This window comes from Lynx canadensis, chromosome C1, assembly GCF_007474595.2.
Source record: "Lynx canadensis isolate LIC74 chromosome C1, mLynCan4.pri.v2, whole genome shotgun sequence".
Taxonomy (NCBI): domain Eukaryota; kingdom Metazoa; phylum Chordata; class Mammalia; order Carnivora; family Felidae; genus Lynx; species Lynx canadensis.
Genome location: NC_044310.1, coordinates 41,187,419 through 41,205,629, shown reverse-complemented (window position 1 = coordinate 41,205,629; position 18,211 = coordinate 41,187,419). Strand labels below are relative to the sequence as shown.

Genomic DNA, 18,211 nt, shown 5'->3' with positions numbered 1-18,211 from the left:
GTCTGATCTGATTAGGGATAAATAATGTGAGGAGAGGGAAGACTAGTTAGAAGGTTTTGCAAAAGTCTAGGTAAGAGATGATGAAAGCCTAAATTAAAGCATTATCATGTGGGAAAACAAGGACAAATCCAAGAGATATTACTAACGCAAATTTAACAGGATCTGGTGACTGGACATGAATAAGGGAGATGGAAAACAGCTTTAAATGACTAATTACCTATGTATGGTGGAACTTCAATTAATTAAAATATTTAGGGAGAGGGCAGGGCGCCTCAGTGCCTCAGTCAGTTAAGCATCTGGTTAAGCTCAGGTCATGATCTCACCGTTAATGAGTTGGAGCCCCACATCATGCTCTCTGCTATCAGCACAGAGCTGATCCTCTTCGGATCCTCTGTCACACTCCCCACACCCTCTGTGCTCTTTCAAAATAAATAAACTTTAAGATATAAATAAGTAACATATTTAGGGAGACTTACTTGGCTTAATTATATATTCACGCTAAGAACTATTCTTTCAAACATAACCTTTGTTAAATCTTTATTGAAAAACCTTGCTGAGGGGCGCCTGGGTGGCGCAGTCGGTTAAGCGTCCGACTTCAGCCAGGTCACGATCTCGCGGTCCGTGAGTTCGAGCCCCGCGTCGGGCTCTGGGCTGATGGCTCAGAGCCTGGAGCCTGTTTCCGATTCTGTGTCTCCCTCTCTCTCTGCTCCTCCCCCGTTCATGCTCTGTCTCTCTCTGTCCCAAAAATAAGTAAACGTTAAAAAAAAAAAAAAAAAAAAAAAAAAAGAAAAACCTTGCTGAATATAATAGGCTAACTACATTAAAACTGTCTTTTTCTATAGAATCCACATAAACATCAGTTCTCATTCCATACTACAAAGTCTAGGCACTGATAGAACTCAACATATCGCAGGGGTATACCCTAGAATTTGCTTTCAGAATAAAAGCCTGGTATTATCTTCCTCAAGCAACAGACTGCACACCCTGCAACAGCCTGATTTTCCAATCAGCAGAATATAGCTGGATCATGATGCTCCTTCCTGGTTGAATCAAACTTAAACTCCCTGATATGATCTTCATATCATCTGGGGATGGCTGATTAGATTATTACTGAATACAATCTTTTTGCATTAAAAAAAAAATCCACCTAGAACTTTAGAAATATCAAAATGGATGTGACCAAGAGCCTTTGCAGCTTAGTATTTATTGAGAGGCACTTCAAGCATAATGCCATCTCTGTCAAAACCAAACTCAGGACACTTGGAAACAGATCTGGCTTGTCTGTGATATTCCTTATTTCTCATTTAAGCTCTCAGACTAAAAGTCCGAGTTTTGGTGGTTTGTATTTTCCCTGAGTTAGGGAAGGTAATATATTATTTTATTTGTCTCTTGCTAAGCTGCACAAAAAATGAAAGCTAAAAAAATTTTTTTAAGAAGATGAAAGATGTTGATCCTAATCCTTAAAGGGTTTTATCACTTAATTCAACACAGGCAATGTTCTGAGAAATGATTCACAAACAGTGTTTGAAATTTTCCAATTTAAATATCACTACAAAAGCTCTTAAAACTGCAACTACATGCCTAAACTTCTCCACTGAAAAGTAGGAGAAATAATTACTTGATTGGTTTTTAATTTCCTGAACACAGCTAAAAGTAAACAATTTAACGGACAAGCAAAACCAAATGTTACTTCAAATTAGCAAAAAGTTTTCTGGCTCAATACAGCTCTTTCATAACAAAAATACTTGTGAAGTACGGTATGAATGCTGAAAAAATTGCATGATTCAAACATGCTTTTTACCCTATTCATTATATTCAACTTTGCATTACTGAGTTGTGCTAAGAACCTAAACCTTTACCTCCAGTTTTTCTGAGAACCCCATATTACTCCAAAGTTTTTAATTTTTTGTACAAGCTACCAAATAAGAATAAAAACACCCCCCCCTCACAAATAATAGCACCTATAATTATTACACACAAAAAATACTAGGCCAGGCTAAAAGAACAACAGGGCCAAAAATAAAATGTTTGGCCTGCAACTGGAGATTCTATTAATGGGCAACTGGTCAAAATTAAGCTTTCACACTACGAGAAAGCTTAACTTGTGTGTTTATATCTTGAGAGAGCTTTCGAAAAGGAAAGTGAGTTCCACAGAAATGAGAAAAAGGGGAAGAGATACCCTCCAGTCTGGTTTGGTGGCGAATGACCTCTCTGTGGAACAAGAGGCCCCTAGCCTCACCCTCCAACCCATCTCAGCCGAAGAAGTGAGGAGAGCTCCCCGAGAAGAGAGGGCCTCGGTGGCCACGTCGTCCTACTCACCCCAGAGGGCAGCGGAAAGGAGGCGGGGAGAGAGCGACATTCGCGCCCACGGCCCGGCCCGGCCAGGCAGCAGGGACCCCGGGGACTCAGGGGTGGGGGCCGGCCCCTTACCCAGACCCTCTGGGTCTACTCACTCCGCAAGTGGCCAGCAAGAAAGCCATTCGCCAAGGCCCCCGCCCTCTGTGCCTCCAGAGGAGGGAACTAGGTGCCGCTTCCAAGCACCCCTTTTCTCTCCCCCAGTCCGTATCCCCTAGAATGCAGTGAAGTCTCTCCACTCAGGTTCCGCCAGTCCCCCGGGACACCCCTTTAACCGCCCCCCCATTCTTGCCCCGCCCCCCGCCCGGGCCTAAGGGCCGCACCGATTGGCTGGCCCTGGCGGCTCCTGGCAAAGAAACCCCTGGCGATTGGCCATAGGTCACCTGCTGTAAAAGAGGTGAGCGGCTGATGATTGGCCGTTAGGCCAATTTTGGGTGGAGAGGCGAGAGGGAGACGTCTACTCACGGGAGGGACGGGCAGCTGCGGTGGGCACCGTAGAGCCTGCCCCCCTGCCTTCCTGCCCAGACTCAACCCCTGCTGCTTCCTCACGGAGCCCGGGTACCCCCTCGGGGGCTGTGAGCTGGGAACCCAAGCCTGCTGCAGGACCTATGTTTCGAGACGTGCAGCTGCTGCCAGCTGAGCCCACGCACTCCTTAGGAAAGGGAGGTCACTGCTCAAGGGAGCTGGGCTTGGCTTGAGAACTTCAGCCCCAGGAATTCCCATAACGTGGCGACTGGAGAAGAATTTACCGACGAAAAACTGCTCCACCTACACCCACCGACTTCTAGTTTACTATCTAAAAATCTGGCAGCTGTGGAACCAAGTTTCATCTCGCTGCTTTTGCTTACTTCCGCAAAGTTGTTTGTGTCGCGTGCGGGGGGGTTGGGGGGAAGGAGTTGAGGGGAGAAAAAGATACTTCATCAGTAAACAAAAGCGTGGGTGCCTGTTTTATTAATACAGGAAACATCGTAGGCCTGCTGTTATGCCACAGCTCCATAAGGAATGTAGGTGGTTTGTGAAGATGCTTCAAGAAACTAAATGGCATAACTTCACATTAGATCAAAAGTTCGAATTTAGAGGACCTTAACAGATAATTATCCAAAATGCAGGGAATCACAGGCATAAATGATTAACTTACTGCTCCGGAGGACAATCTCCTTTTCTTTCCCTTACTATTTTGCTTTCTGGTTATTTGTATATCTGCAACTACTAAATTCCTAAGCACCTTAATTTTTCTAGCTCTTGCTATCCCCTACAACTAGCATAGTGTGCCCTGCACAGAAGGCTCAATAAATGCTTGCTGCACTCAAGATACGTACAGTTTAATGTAAATTTTTTTTTTTTTTCCCAAAATGCCTAATACCAAACACAATCTCTTTTTCCCAAACCCATGCTTCAAAACCCTGGTCTTCCAGTACTCCCTCTATGTCAGTAAACGATAACCACTACCATCCACTCTAATATGCAAACCATAAACTGGACAGTCCATGTTGCCTCTCTCATTCCACCTTCAATCCATCAAGTTCCATCATTTTTACCTCCCCAATACATTCTCAATTATGCCCACCTCTCCCCATTACCACCACTCGGTTATAGGTCTGGGCCTTTTGCAATAAACTTCCTGAATCTACCCTAGCTCCTCCAATTCAGTCTTAACACTATAGCCACAGTAGTTGGTTTTCAAAGCCAATTTACCCCCTCCTCACCCCCTACCACAACCAATTAAAGAACTTCAACTGCTTTCCAATGTGCTTAGGATACAATTCAGTCTTTAACAATGGCTTACAAAGTTTAGCTCTACTTACACCCTTAGTCCATTTTACACCTTCCACTCCTTCATTTTTTGCATTTCACATAATGACCTTTTTCAAGTTTCTTCAATTTGCCATGGACTTTCCAAGCTCATAGCCTTGGAGCCGGCTGTTACTTCTTTTACACTTATCCACTTGACACAAATCTTCAATTTACTGCTATTCATCATCTTATCCTCCCCACCTAAGTGAATTCCTATTATGTTCTCATGGCCCCTATAACTCTCCTTTACAAAACTTATCACAGCTATAATTTTACATGTATTTGAGTTACTCTTTTTAATTACATAAAATACTCTTTAATTTCATAAAATACTCTTTAATTACATAAAATGAGATAATTTACATAAAATAAAACACATCTATTTTAGATGTACAGTTCAACATATTTTGATAAATGTATACATACATGTAATCACCACAATTAAGACACAGAATATTTCTATCACCCCAGGATTTCTCTTAAGCCCCTCAAGCAGTCAATCCCACCAACCACTGCTCTATTTGCATTATTCTTTCATTAATGTTCATGTTCAACACTAGACTGTAAGCTTAATTAGGCAAGGATCTATCTGATTTGGTTCAACATTATATCCTCAATATTTAGCCATATGCCTGGCACATATTAAATGCTTAATAATGGATTTTCTATGTTAATAGATTATGAAAATAAACATCAATTGTATGATAAATATCAAACCATAAGCAGTGATGTAGAAAAATACATGAATTTTGCCAGATGGACAAGGTCAATGTCTAGCAACTTTCACTAACACCCTTTAACATTTTCCTTTAATATCTGCCTTTCTAGCAGTTTTGTGCTTGAGCAGCCCAAAGTATGTAATTCAATATTGGCTGATCCAACAGTTCTCCAGGGGAAAAAAGCCTCCATCTCTAATTCTATGTACTGTACTGTTTAACCCCATAAGAGACATAATACTTATTTATATCTTTCTTGCTTACCAGGTCCATCATGTGCTTATGTCTTATCTCCCAACTAGACAGAAAGACCCATGGTGTCATCAGTGACTTCATATTTAACAGTGTCTATCAAAGTGTCACACTTTTTTAAAAAGTGTTCTCCAAATCTACCACCACCACCACCACCACCATCATCATCATCATCATCATCATCATCATCATCATCATCGGTCAGTCATTTCAAAATATAATGCACTATCATTTTTGACAATATAGGGTAAATAGTAAAGTTCTAGTAAGATTTTAGTGGACCTGATTATCATTAGTTTTTTTTTTATTAATAAGCTGAAGTATTAAGATTAGGGGGTAATGGCAATAGAATACATGAGTTATGATGGTCTCTTAAGACAATTGAGTTTTCTTCTACTGTGTGTGTGTGTGTGTGTGTGTGTGTGTGTGTGTGTGTATAAAACTCTACATTCTAGTTACACATTTATTTTTTTTTTTATAATATGAAATTTATTGACAAATTGGTTTCCATACAACACCCAGTGCTCATCCCAAAAGGTGCCCTCCTCAATACCCATCACCCACCCTCCCCTCCCTCCCACCCCCCATCAACCCTCAGTTTGTTCTCAGTTTTTAAGAGTCTCTTATGCTTTGGCTCTCTCCCACTCTAACCTCTTTTTTTTTTTTTTTTTTTTCCTTCCCCTCCCCCATGGGTTCCTGTTAAGTTTCTCAGGATCCACATAAGAGTGAAACCATATGGTATCTGTCTTTCTCTGTATGGCTTATTTCACTTAGCATTACACTCTCCAGTTCCATCCACGTTGCTACAAAAGGCCATATTTCATTTTTTCTCATTGCCACGTAGTATTCCATTGTGTATATATACCACAATTTCTTTATCCATTCATCAGTTGATGGACATTTAGGCTCTTTCCATACTTTGGCTATTGTTGAGAGTGCTGCTATGAACATTGGGGTACAAGTGCTCCTATGCATCAGTACTCCTGTATCCCTTGGATAAATTCCTAGCAGTGCTATTGCTGGGTCATAGGGTAGGTCTATTTTTAATTTTCTGAGGAACCTCCACACTGCTTTCCAGAGCGGCTGCACCAATTTGCATTCCCACCAACAGTGCAAGAGGGTTCCCGTTTCTCCACATCCTCTCCAGCATCTATAGTCTCCTGATTTGTTCATTTTGGCCACTCTGACTGGCGTGAGGTGATACCTGAGTGTGGTTTTGATTTGTATTTCCCTGATAAGGAGCGACGCTGAACATCTTTTCATGTGCCTGTTGGCCATCTGGATGTCTTCTTTAGAGAAGTGTCTATTCATGTTTTCTGCCCATTTCTTCACTGGGTTATTTGTTTTTCGGGTGTGGAGTTTGGTGAGCTCTTTATAGATTTTAGATACTAGCCCTTTGTCCGATATGTCATTTGCAAATATCTTTTCCCATTCCGTTGGTTGCCTTTTAGTTTTGTTGGTTGTTTCCTTTGCTGTGCAGAAGCTTTTTATCTTCATAAGGTCCCAGTAATTCACTTTTGCTTTTAATTCCCTTGCCTTTGGGGATGTGTCGAGTAAGAGATTGCTACGGCTGAGGTCAGAGAGGTCTTTTCCTGCTTTCTCCTCTAAGGTTCTTCTAGTTACACATTTAAAGAGGCCACAGCTACAATCCAAAGTCTACCCGTCCATCTAGTTTCATGCTAGAGATAACTATTTGTTACATATAGTTCTCATTTTCCTAATCCTAGCATAAAGTTAGCGTGCATGAAAGATGTACTATTTAAGATGAAAAATAATTACGTGATACAGGGCAACTTGACCCATTTTATCTCAAGAAACTAGAGGACTCATAAGCAAATTTGGCAACTCAAATTGTTTTTTAAAACATCTACAAATTGGGGCACCTGGGTGGCTCAGTCAGTTAAGCATCCAACTTCAGCTCAGGTCATGATCTCACGGTTCGTTGGTTCGAGCCCCGCGCCGGGCTCTGTGCTGACAGCTCAGAGCCTGGACCCTGCTTTGGATTCTGTGTCTCCCTCTCTCTCTGCTCCTCCCCCACTCACGCTCTGTCTCTCTCTCTCTCAAAAATAAACATTAAAAAAAAGTTTTAAAAAATCTACAAATTATTTCAGAAGAAAGTTAAGGGACCAATGCCTTAAACCCATATATAGCAATGTATTTCCAATGTATGCATAAAAAAAAAGTCTTCAATACTTATCTTCGAACTACATAACTAAGGCTATTATGTGATTAAATTAGTACTTCTGTTTTTGTTCAAGATAAAGAAGAATACAATAGGATGAATAAGGAGTACAAAAAACAACCTGAGAAAAATAAAAACACAAAGATTCAGGGTGAGGGGGTCTTTCAAATGGCAAGAGGTCAAGCAAAAAATAGGCCAATTTTACCTACAGCTATTAAGATGAAAAGAAAATTTTAACCATACAGAATTCATCCACTACTTTCAAAAATATTCTGCTAGAGGGCTCAATTATGTTTATGTATATATCACATTTATATTCATAGTATATGAATATATACCTATGAATTTGCTTTGCAACTCAGGCCAAATGACTGGAACAGGTAACATTAAGAGACAACTCTTGGAAGAAGAACATGCAGCTCCACTATTTAACCAGTATCCAAAAGTCTCAAATTTCCACATAGAAACTTTGGTCATATGGAATCGAAACACCACTTGCCATATGGTAGAAGCAGTCTGTACTATCTCGTGACCATGGTGACCATATTCCAAAAGTTTATTTTATTTGCAATTCTCAGTGCATTATCAAACAGAAGAATTATTTGGTTCAAGGTTAGGAATAAACACCCTTTATAAACCACACAATGGCTATGATAGTGTACTGCCTTGTTCACCAATATATCTTTAGTATCTTCTTAACACAGGGACTGAAATATATTAGGTACTTAATAAATATCTGTTAAATGAATGAAATGCCAGGTATTATACTATGAAAATAGCAGTATAAACAACTAAAAAGCCTGAAAATGGCTAGTAAAGCAAGCAGAACAGAGAAAGCAGAGACAGAAGGCTGTTGTTTTACTGTATGAGCCCTTTAGTACTAGTTAATTTTAAAAGCTTATATTAGGTACTGGTGCCCCAATTTTTACACATAAAATTCTGCAACTTGTAGATTTCCTTAAAAACACATGAGTTGCTGGGGTGCCTGGGTGGCTCAGTCGGTTGAGCGTCCAACTTTGGCTCAGGTCATGATCTCATGGTATGTGAGTTCGAGCCCCACGTCAGGCTCTGTGCTGACAGCGGGGAGCCTGGAGCCTGCTTCATTCGGACTCTGTGTCTCCCTCTCTTTCTGCCCCTCCCCAACTCATGCTCACTCACGCTCTCTCTCTCAAAAAAAAAAAAAAAAAATTAAAAAAAAAAGACACATGAGTTGCCAAATTTGGTTAGAAGTACAAAGCTCCTTGCTACAAAATGGATGAGATGGCTTTGTATTATGTAATTACTCTTCATTTTAAATGCTCCTGCTTTTATGTCCTCCAACTTTATGTAAAATTAGGAAGTTAACAAACTGTGTGTTTATCTCTAAAGAAAGGGTGTGGGAAACACTACTACTTTTATTTTATATACTTCTACATATTTAAAAAAAATTTTAGAAGCATGACTTACTTATGTCATTATTTTATTTTAATTTCAATTAAAATTGAAATTCTCATTTTTAATGAGAAATTCAATCCTCATTATTTTTATTTTCTACTTTATACTAGACTGAACTCTGTAAAGTCAAAGACAACACGGCACTTATTCACGATTATATCCTCTATAACTAGTACAGTGCATGGAATACATTAACTGTGTGGTATTTACCAAATGCGTAACTTTTTTGTATTCTCCATATGTTCTGAAGTGAACATGCACTATTTTTTTTTTAATTTTTAAACCTTACTTTTATACAGAGAAGGCAGGAAAATATATAATAAATTCTAAAAGATTTCCATAAAAACACAGTTATGATAAATTTCTGGCAGTTAAAGGAATGACCTTCAGCAGCTATAAGACTGAATCATCTGTTCTTTTAATTTAAAAAATTTTTTTGAGAGAAAGCGCACACAAACACTAGTGCATGCAGGGGAGGCACAGAAGGAAAGGGAGGGAGAGAATCCCAAGCAGGCTCCACGCTGGGATTCAGGGCTCAATCTCACCACTGTGAGATCATGACCTGAGCTGAAATCAAGAGTCAATGCTTAACCGACTGAGCTACCCAGGCACCCCTGGACCATCTGTTTTTGTTTCCTAAGAGTTTAAGATAGATGGGCCATTGCTTGGACAAAAGAACTGAAGAAAATTATGAATCCTAGAATCCTAAATGCCAATTTGGGAGCCAGAGATTATCTACCCTCAGTAATTGCAATGACTATGAAAACAGCCCTTAGGGAAATTTTTCTTTGTTATAGGAAACCCAAGTAACTGGCTACTTCTCCATACCACTTCACCTATGGAAAAGGTGGACACATATATACTGCAATCATTTTTTTGAGAAACAAAGAGTTTCAAGGGAGAAAAACAAAACACATCTATTTTTCTCCATGATACAAAAATAAAATCTAAGATAACAGGAGAAACACTACAATGCTGGTAAACAGATACTTATATACTGAGAAATTGAAACATATGTTCAAAAAAACTAATCTTCAGTGAAGTAGCTTAACACCTAAGAATAGTACTCAAAAGATTTCTATTAATGTAGCTACCCAGTAAGACACATGAGACATTACAGAAAAGAGGGTAGAATTAAGGTATCCTAATACTAAAGATTAGTTTCTCAGCTACTATCCCAAATTATACCTTAAATACAAAATTTGGCAGGTATGTAATTGACCGAAGTATCTAATTTTGAAAAAAGCCTTCATAATGGCTCTATAATGGTTCTGTTATTTTTCAGCTTCAATAATGATTTGCAATCTGAATTCTATCACATTTTCTTTATGTATAATTAGGTTTTACCCACAGATTCAATGGCATTTCTGGTGAGGTTTCTACTAGCCCTCTCTATTCCCCTCAGCCATATTCTTACACAAGGTATCATGTCCTTTCTAGGGGCTTGAGATCAAAGCCAATGGATAATGAATGAACAGTAAAGGGCAAAAATTATAAAATTACAAGACAGTAGCAATGAAATTCCAATTTGATAACCACCTAAGATACAGTCTACAATGGCCTACATAAACCTATATAGACAAGGACAATTATAGCCCAATTTCTCGGACCAAACAACAATCACAGAAGCCATTTAGTATGAAAAAATTTTAAATATCAACTAATTTATAGCATAAATGTAAAAAAATATAAAGGTCTATACTACTCAATTAAACATCTACATGAAGGTTTTTAAACTGGAATCTAAAAAAGTATCTACCACAATCTTCTATGTTTTCATTTTTTCTATAACCTATATAGCCACAAACTGAATCATCTCAGTAACAACCTTAAATCCAAGTGGTACCAACTTATTTCATTGTTCATTTTGTTTATGATCAACTTGGCACCAAGTACTACTACTTGTCACAGAAGAGCCTTGACTATGAAAATGACATATTTTGTGAAGTGAAGGTCAAATAACCTCATAGGATGTGATGTACAAATGAAGGTTTCCCAGTAGTCAGAACAGAGAAAAGTGGCAAGATGACAGTTATCACAATCCATAGCAGTGTATACATGTCAAACTTAAAAAGATTCTATACCCTAACAGTCAGTACCATTTTCACATTGTAAGTAGTGACCCATTTTTACAAGGCAGTATCATTCATCACATTAAATAAATGTTAATTTAGATTTTATTGCTTTGTATTTTGTTTGTATTTAACTTGCAATTTTCTTTTGGATGTATAAAATTTTAAATATAAGAAGTTTATGCCTAGCTTAATTTTTGCCCACATTAAATAACATGATATATATAATACTTGAAACACTGGAATTTTGAGCTTGCAAGAGTTTTATTTTGTTTTTTTTTCTAAAATAGGTCCTAGTTTACTGAAGATTATAAACCTTTTTTACATCTGTATGATATCCAGACAAGCTGCTATAATTCACAAAACTTTGCACAGTATAGGTAACACTGCTAAACCTACAGGATGTAGCATCCTATCTTCTTCCAGTGATCAATTCCTTGCTTGGCAATCTCTTGCATTTTATCTGTACTAAAGCTTACTAGGGCAAATAAACTAAAAGTTTCCCTCCATTAATCAGTTTCAGCAAATATCCACTGAAGGATTCTTACAGGCTAAGAAGAGGGGAATAAGAAGCTCAACAGCCCCTATGGCCCCTCTTCAAGGAGTATCCTAATTTAGTTGGCTGTAAATACATGCAAAGATAACACAAGCTAACATACAAATTTAGAATGACTAATGGAAATTAAACTACTATAGGAGTTGCAAGGAGAGAAGATTTTAATTGTCTTCTCACATCCTCAGACTATCCTAATTGCAATTTTAAGATACCCACAGAGGAGGGGCACCTGGGTGGTTCAGTCAGTTAAATGGCTGACTCTTGCTTTCAACTCAGGTCATGACCTCACCGTTCCTGAGTTTGAGCCCCGCAGCAGGCTCCGCACTGACAGTGTGGAGGCTGCTTAGGATTCTCTCTCCCTCCCTCCCTCCCTCTCTCTCTCTCTCTGCCCCTCCCCTGCTCATGCGTGCTCTCTCTCAAGATAAGTAAATAAACTTAAAAAAGAAAAAAAAGATACCCACAGAGAAGCAGGGAAAACAGGAAAAGAGGAAAGATAGAAGGAAAGGGAAAAGGTACAAGAGATGCTAGACGAATTTACAGTTAATCAGAATAAAAGGAAGAATGGAACTAATATTTATGAATACCTTCTACATACAAGGTAGAATATATTAGAGATATTATAAATCTGAACACAACTTTATTGAGGCTTTATACTTACCTTTAAAGATCAGCTCAGACTTAAAAGAAATTAAGTACTTACTAACCCACATTATACAGCTAGTAAGAGGGCAGAGCCAGGACCCAAGTCTTGATAAGCCTAACTCTACAGATTTTCTACTATAATATACTGCTTCTTAAACCATATTCAAGTTAGACAGTGCCTAGTGGGCTAGGCACATAGGTGCTATGATAAAAATACTATCAAAAAGATAGGTTTGCTCTCACCTCATGAAACTTATAATCTCAAATGGGAGATGAATTAAACAATAATGTATTATTAAAAGATAATGCATGTAAAGCCCACATAGTTCCTGGCACATAAGAAATGCTCAAATATTAGTTGCTACTGTTATTACTACATACCAGAATGTTATATGGACCACAAAGGAGGGAAAATTACAGCAGAGGTTAAAGAGGTAAGAGAGTACTTTTTTTCCTCCATGTTTGGATATTTATTCAGCAACTAAATCAGCAGGTGGTTTCATGGAATAGATGTAAAATAAGGAGAAAAAGAAATTAATGTGTATTCCTTAGAATATGGGGACATGCATAACTGCTAAATTAGGTATTTTCTTCCTATCTAATAAATTTGGGTGCCAGAAGTATGGTTAGAGCTATCCTAAGTCAGGGCAATGGAAAGGGGCCTTAGCAGGAGTGGCTGTTACAACTAGAGTTTGTTGTGTTAAAGATGCATGAGCTTCCCAGGGATCAGGTTAGTAAGGTAGAAGGATAATGGAATCCTCCTTAAGATGGCTACTTTCTACCACAATGAGACTCAGAATTAAGAATTAAAAGAATGTTAAATGTTCTGCCAAAAATAGAAACTGGGGTGTGAAGGGAGCAAGTGGTTAGTCAGAGAGCAAATAACAAAATGCCTGTGTCAATGAACTGTGTAGCATGGGATATCCCAATGGGAGGATGTCCAAAGAATTCCCTGATGAACTCCAATTTATTTATTTTTTATTTTTTTAATATATGAAATTTATTGTCAAATTGGTTTCCATACAACACTCAGTGCTCATCCCAAAAGATGCCCTCTTCAATACCCATCACCTACCCTACCCTCCCTCCCACCCCCCATCAACCCTCAGTTTGTTTTCAGTTTTTAAGAGTTTCTTATGCTTTGGCTCTCTCCCACTCCCAATTTAAAAAATCTAATATTTAGGCACCTGGCACATATAAGTCACCAGTCATATAAGACTTGGCCTATTTTTTTCCTGTACTCCCTTTTCATATCCTTGCCCTAACTCAGAAGGAATACCTATGAAGACAGAAGACAAGTGAAAAAAAATGAATCCTTTCCATTGTCCCAATAATACAAGTTCCTCAGTCCTCAGTTGGAGTTATCAGGCAAACTATGAGTTGAATAAGAAATTAAAGTTTTGATACAGGGCTGAATTAGAATTTCTTAACCTAAAACAGTTTTAAAATCCAAAATAAGACTTATTCTTATAACTCTGACCAGAAAGCTATGAATATGCTCAAGCTCAAGCAGTCAGACATGGGGAGGGAATATATGGCAGAGCAATTTTTTTTTTTTTTTAGTACTGGTTTCAGGAGTAGAATTCAGTGGTTCATCAGTTACATATAAAAGCCAGTGCTCATCACAAGTGCACTCCTTAATGCCCACCTCCCCTCCAGCAACCCTGAGTTTGTTCCCTATAGTTAAGTCTCTTATGGTTTGCCTCCCTCTGTTTTTATCTTATTTTATTTTTCCTTCCCTTCCCATATGTTCATCTGTTTCTTTTATTAAATTCCACATGGGTGAAATCATATGGTGCTTATCTTTCTCTGATTTATTTTGCTTAGCATAATACACTCTAGTTCCATCCACATTGTTGCAAATGGCAAGATTCCATTCTTTTTGGAATCTTCCATTGTGTGTATATATATATATATATATATATATATACACACACACACACACATATACATACATATATATACATGTATATACATGTATATATACATATGTATGCATATATATGTATATATGTATACATATATATGTATATACATGCATACATATGTATATGTACATATGTATGTACAAATGTACATATATACAATATACACATACACACATATATGTGTGTGTGTGTGTGTGTGTGTGTGTGTGTGTGTGTGTGTGTGTCTTTTTTGTCCATTCATTAGCTAATGGACATTTGGGCTCTTTCCGTAATTTGGCTACTGTTTACAGTGCTGCTATAAACACTGGGGTGCATTTGTCCCTTCAGATCAGTATTTTTGTATCCTTTAGATATATACCTAGTAGTGTAATCATTGGGTCATAGGGTAGTTCTATTTTTGGCTTTTTGAGGAAACTCCATACTGTTTTCCAGAGTGGCTACATGAGACTACTTTTTATTACAGTGATAAGAAAGAGATGAAATGAAGAGGTAATATGTGCATTGGGTCTTGAATGACAGGAATTAATCTTTCAGAGGCAAATTTGAGGACTAAGGATGGTGAGGACTTAGAGTAGCATGAGTACAAGCATGGAACCAGAGAAGATTTCTATGCGGAGCATCAGATACATGTAGGATCAGCAAGTGGAAAGGTAGGTTGGGGTCACATTAAAAGGAGACAGAAATCCCCTAAAAAGTTTTACTTCATCCTACAGGCAAATGTAAAGGTTTTTCACAGTTATCGATACCTTAAGGTCTTTTATTAAAGGTGCTCTTTTATAAGATGAAGAGAATAAATTCAGGAATATTACAAGGGTACCAGAAATAGAGTTAGCAAGATGCAACTTACATGGTAGTCAAAGTGAGAAGAGGAGTATGAGCGGTTCTATTAAAAAGAAAAGACACTGGGGTGCCTGGCTGGCTCAGTTGGTAGAGCATCCAACTCTTGATCCCAAGGTCATGAGTTCAAACCCTACACTGGGCATGGAGCCTACTTTAAAAAAAAAAAAAAAAAAAAAAAAAGGACAACACACACACACACACACACACACACACACACACACACAGTTTGGCAGGTGGGAAGTTATCACCTAAGAGGACTCTCAACTCTGAAACTTCAATGGCTCAGAGAGTAACACTGTCATTAACAGAAACAGAAAAATGGGATAAAGAGATGGGTGTGAGGAAGAAGGAGATGACAAGCTCAGATTTAGCCATGTTGAGGTTGAGTTCCAGGGGGACATCTAACTGGCAAAATCCAAAAGGAAAGAGTGTAGGACTAAAACCAAATATGAAAAGATATATATAAAAATGGGTGGGTGAGAGGTAAGGAGAAGTCACCTACATAAAAGTTTTAGATGAATCCATGAAAATGGTGAGGGCTACTGGAGGCAGAGGGAGTAAGGTCATAGTCTCAAAGGAAACATCATACATTCAAGAGGATGGATGTAGTATTAACTCTGAGAAAGTAAGCATATTTTTCTTTGAATGCAAAGCAGAGAAAGAAAGTATAGGTGAAATCACTAAGAACTATTTCAGTGAGACCTTTTTCTATAAAGAAGGGAGCAGGCTGTGTTAGATACTGCACACTTTAAAGATTTCACTGGGGGGATTTAATTGAAAATCAAGGAGTCAATAAGAAGACTGTTAAATAGAAATCCAATTACAGTTAGACAAAATTTAAATACAGCCATCTCAATTTTGTGACCCCTACTAGTACTAGAGGCTGACAAACCAAACAATGGGGGCCTTGGGGAATGGAAACCAGAATGGTATACAGCACAAAACATCAAGTGACAAAAAATTCTAAGGGTGATAGCAAAATCAGTGCTCGAGAAGCAGGCATAAGGTCTAAATGGGAGGATGACGTAAGCAAAATTAGACAGGTATTAAATGGCCAGAAAAAACGAAGTAGAGCTCAGACCAAAATAAGAAAAGTTCAGAAGAAGTAAAGTGATAGAGGGTAAAGGTAAGAAAACTGTGGTCAAAGAGAAAACACTTTTAAATTCAATATTATGGAGGTAGTGCAGCCCTCAGTAACAACAAGGCCAAAGCAGTATCACTTAATGGCTAAAGTAGAGATGAAATTCAATGGAAAAAGAAGACATGTAAAGCCTTCTCCTGTGACCATTTGCAAGATAGTTCCATGAGTGCCTACTCCATAGTGCCTAATAGTACACTATACATCTCAAAGTACTCGATAAACAGCAATGGAAAAGCAACCTATACATCATCTGTTTCTTTGTTAATTCTTTCAATTATTTTTCATCCAACTGACAGTTATTAAGCACTCTTTAGAATGTCAGTCAGGTACTGGGAGTAAAAATGGTGAGAGTAGTTGCTGTGTTAGTAATAGCAGCTAACATTTATCAAGTTCTCACTATAGCTAGGAATGATTACAACAAATTTGCATTTAACTAATTTAATCATCAAAACAACTCTATAAAGGTAGGTACTTTTATTGTTTTCATTTTACAGATGAGGACAGTGGAACTCAGACTAAGTTCAATGTAAAGAGTTAAACCTAAGTGGTGGCACTGGGATACAGACCAAGGCATTCTGGCTCCAGAGTCAAGTTCTTCACCACACTTCACTATCTCTGGGAGGAAAATCTTTACTTTTTTGCCAATCAAATTAACATTTACTTACATATTTCTAAATGTCCTATCTTATGCATACATAAACTTTATTTAAAAATATATATTCTCTTGTATTACATGTATTTTAAAATATCAAAGCTATCAGAGTCTAAGACTTTAAAATTTTTCTTTTCTTCTTGTTACTTCTTCTGAGTGAAAACTCAGAAATTCCAAAAATGGATCAAACTAGGTACCCGATCTTCAGGAGTCTGCATCCTAATTGGGGAAGCTGGAGTAACACATACTTTAAAAGATAAACCAAAAATATATATATGTATATATCATGAGGACTTAGTGAATTGCGCGACAAGTATGGCATTCTAAGTAAAGAGATCATTTTGAGTTTGGGGGATGGGTAGGAAGGGGTCAGTCAGGGGAGGCTCCACAGAAGAGATCAGTTCTGAACTGGGCTTTCAAGAAAAGCCATGGTATATAAAAGCAGAGTGGAGGCAGATGGCATTTCAGAGAGGAGAGAAAACATAATGTGCAAGAATGTGGAGACCAGAAATGAAAAGATGCATTCAGAGGAAATTAAGTAAACAGCAGCAGCACTCTAGTAAAAAGTTGACATAGAGGTATAATGGTAGAAATGTCTAGAAAGGCAGGTTGAGAACAGATCACAGAGGGACTTGAATTGAATGTCAGTCTCACCAACCACAGAGGGAATCTCATCTGCCGCATTCAGGTTAATAGGATTCTTAAAACACTTGTTTTCCTACTGAATCACAAATTTCCTAAAATGATGTCACAGTAATTTATAAAACTGCCTAAAAGCAAGCCTTCAGAAATTATGAAATTGCTTTTAAAAAGCATAGCTCAAAGAATAACTTACAGATCTCCTAGTTCAACTCCATATTCATTCTTATAATCTCTTAATAGCCACATCCTTGAATAATGTTTTTTAAGTCTCTATTTGAACAGTTTCAGGTGATGAGGAGTTTCCACCTTGTAGGACCTGCAATGCCCTATATACCACTTTGTATAATCAAGCCAGTTCCTGGTACAGGACAAAAATCAGTAGAGAAAAAGAGTTATTAAATATCAGTTTTCTACAACTCAACCCTATAAATCAAAATAATTAAAATAAAATCCTCCAATGCCATAATATAAGCTCCTTCATTTAAGAATGAACTTGGAAAACTATCTGCAGTATGGTGGAGTAAACATTTGTTGTTTTTGTCATCTATCATCTTTTTTCCCTATTATGACTTTGCTTTGTGGGCACCATCTTCTACCCTATAAGCAATATGTTTCTGGTGAAGCAGGTAACAGCCCAGCTCCAGGAGTGAAAGATGTGACTGTGAAATTGTGATTGGTCAGGATTAAGAAAATGACTGGAGATAAGGTGATCAGCACTAATCCTATTGGTCTTACTATGGTCCAGAAAGAACAATAACCTTCTGTGGAATTGGGAATTCCTACAATATATTCCTGATAGTATGTTGTACATCTCAACAATGGGAGGCTGAAATTGCTGCAACAAAAAGAACTTATCTAAAAATAAAGGCACTCCAGAAGAAATGAGGCCTAGAAATAGAAATGGTGGATTTGGGTCCTCATGACATTAAGTGCCTACTTCAAACCACATTTCAGCCAGATTTACATTTTTCTTAAACCCAATTTGTCTTTTTTTCCCTTTTACTT

At 37.9% G+C, this 18,211-nt stretch overlaps 1 protein-coding gene across 8 annotated transcripts in view; it reads right to left on the bottom strand.

Annotated features, from left to right (window-relative positions):
- The window catches only part of OSBPL9 (oxysterol binding protein like 9), a 200,663-nt gene that overhangs the window by 61,360 nt on the left and 121,092 nt on the right, over nt 1–18,211 (bottom strand). The window contains exon 1 of one of the 8 annotated variants that reach the window (XM_032594301.1): nt 2,320–2,657. The exons of 5 other annotated variants lie outside the window; for them this stretch is intronic. Coding sequence is in view for 1 of the 3 variants with exons in the window: in XM_030324182.1 (XP_030180042.1) it covers nt 2,454–2,480 (27 nt within the window). In the remaining 2 variants the exon portion in view is untranslated. Of the gene's footprint in view, nt 1–2,319; nt 2,658–18,211 lie in introns of those variants that run through there. 2 more of the 8 variants (XM_030324183.2, XM_030324182.1) reach the window with 2 other exon arrangements.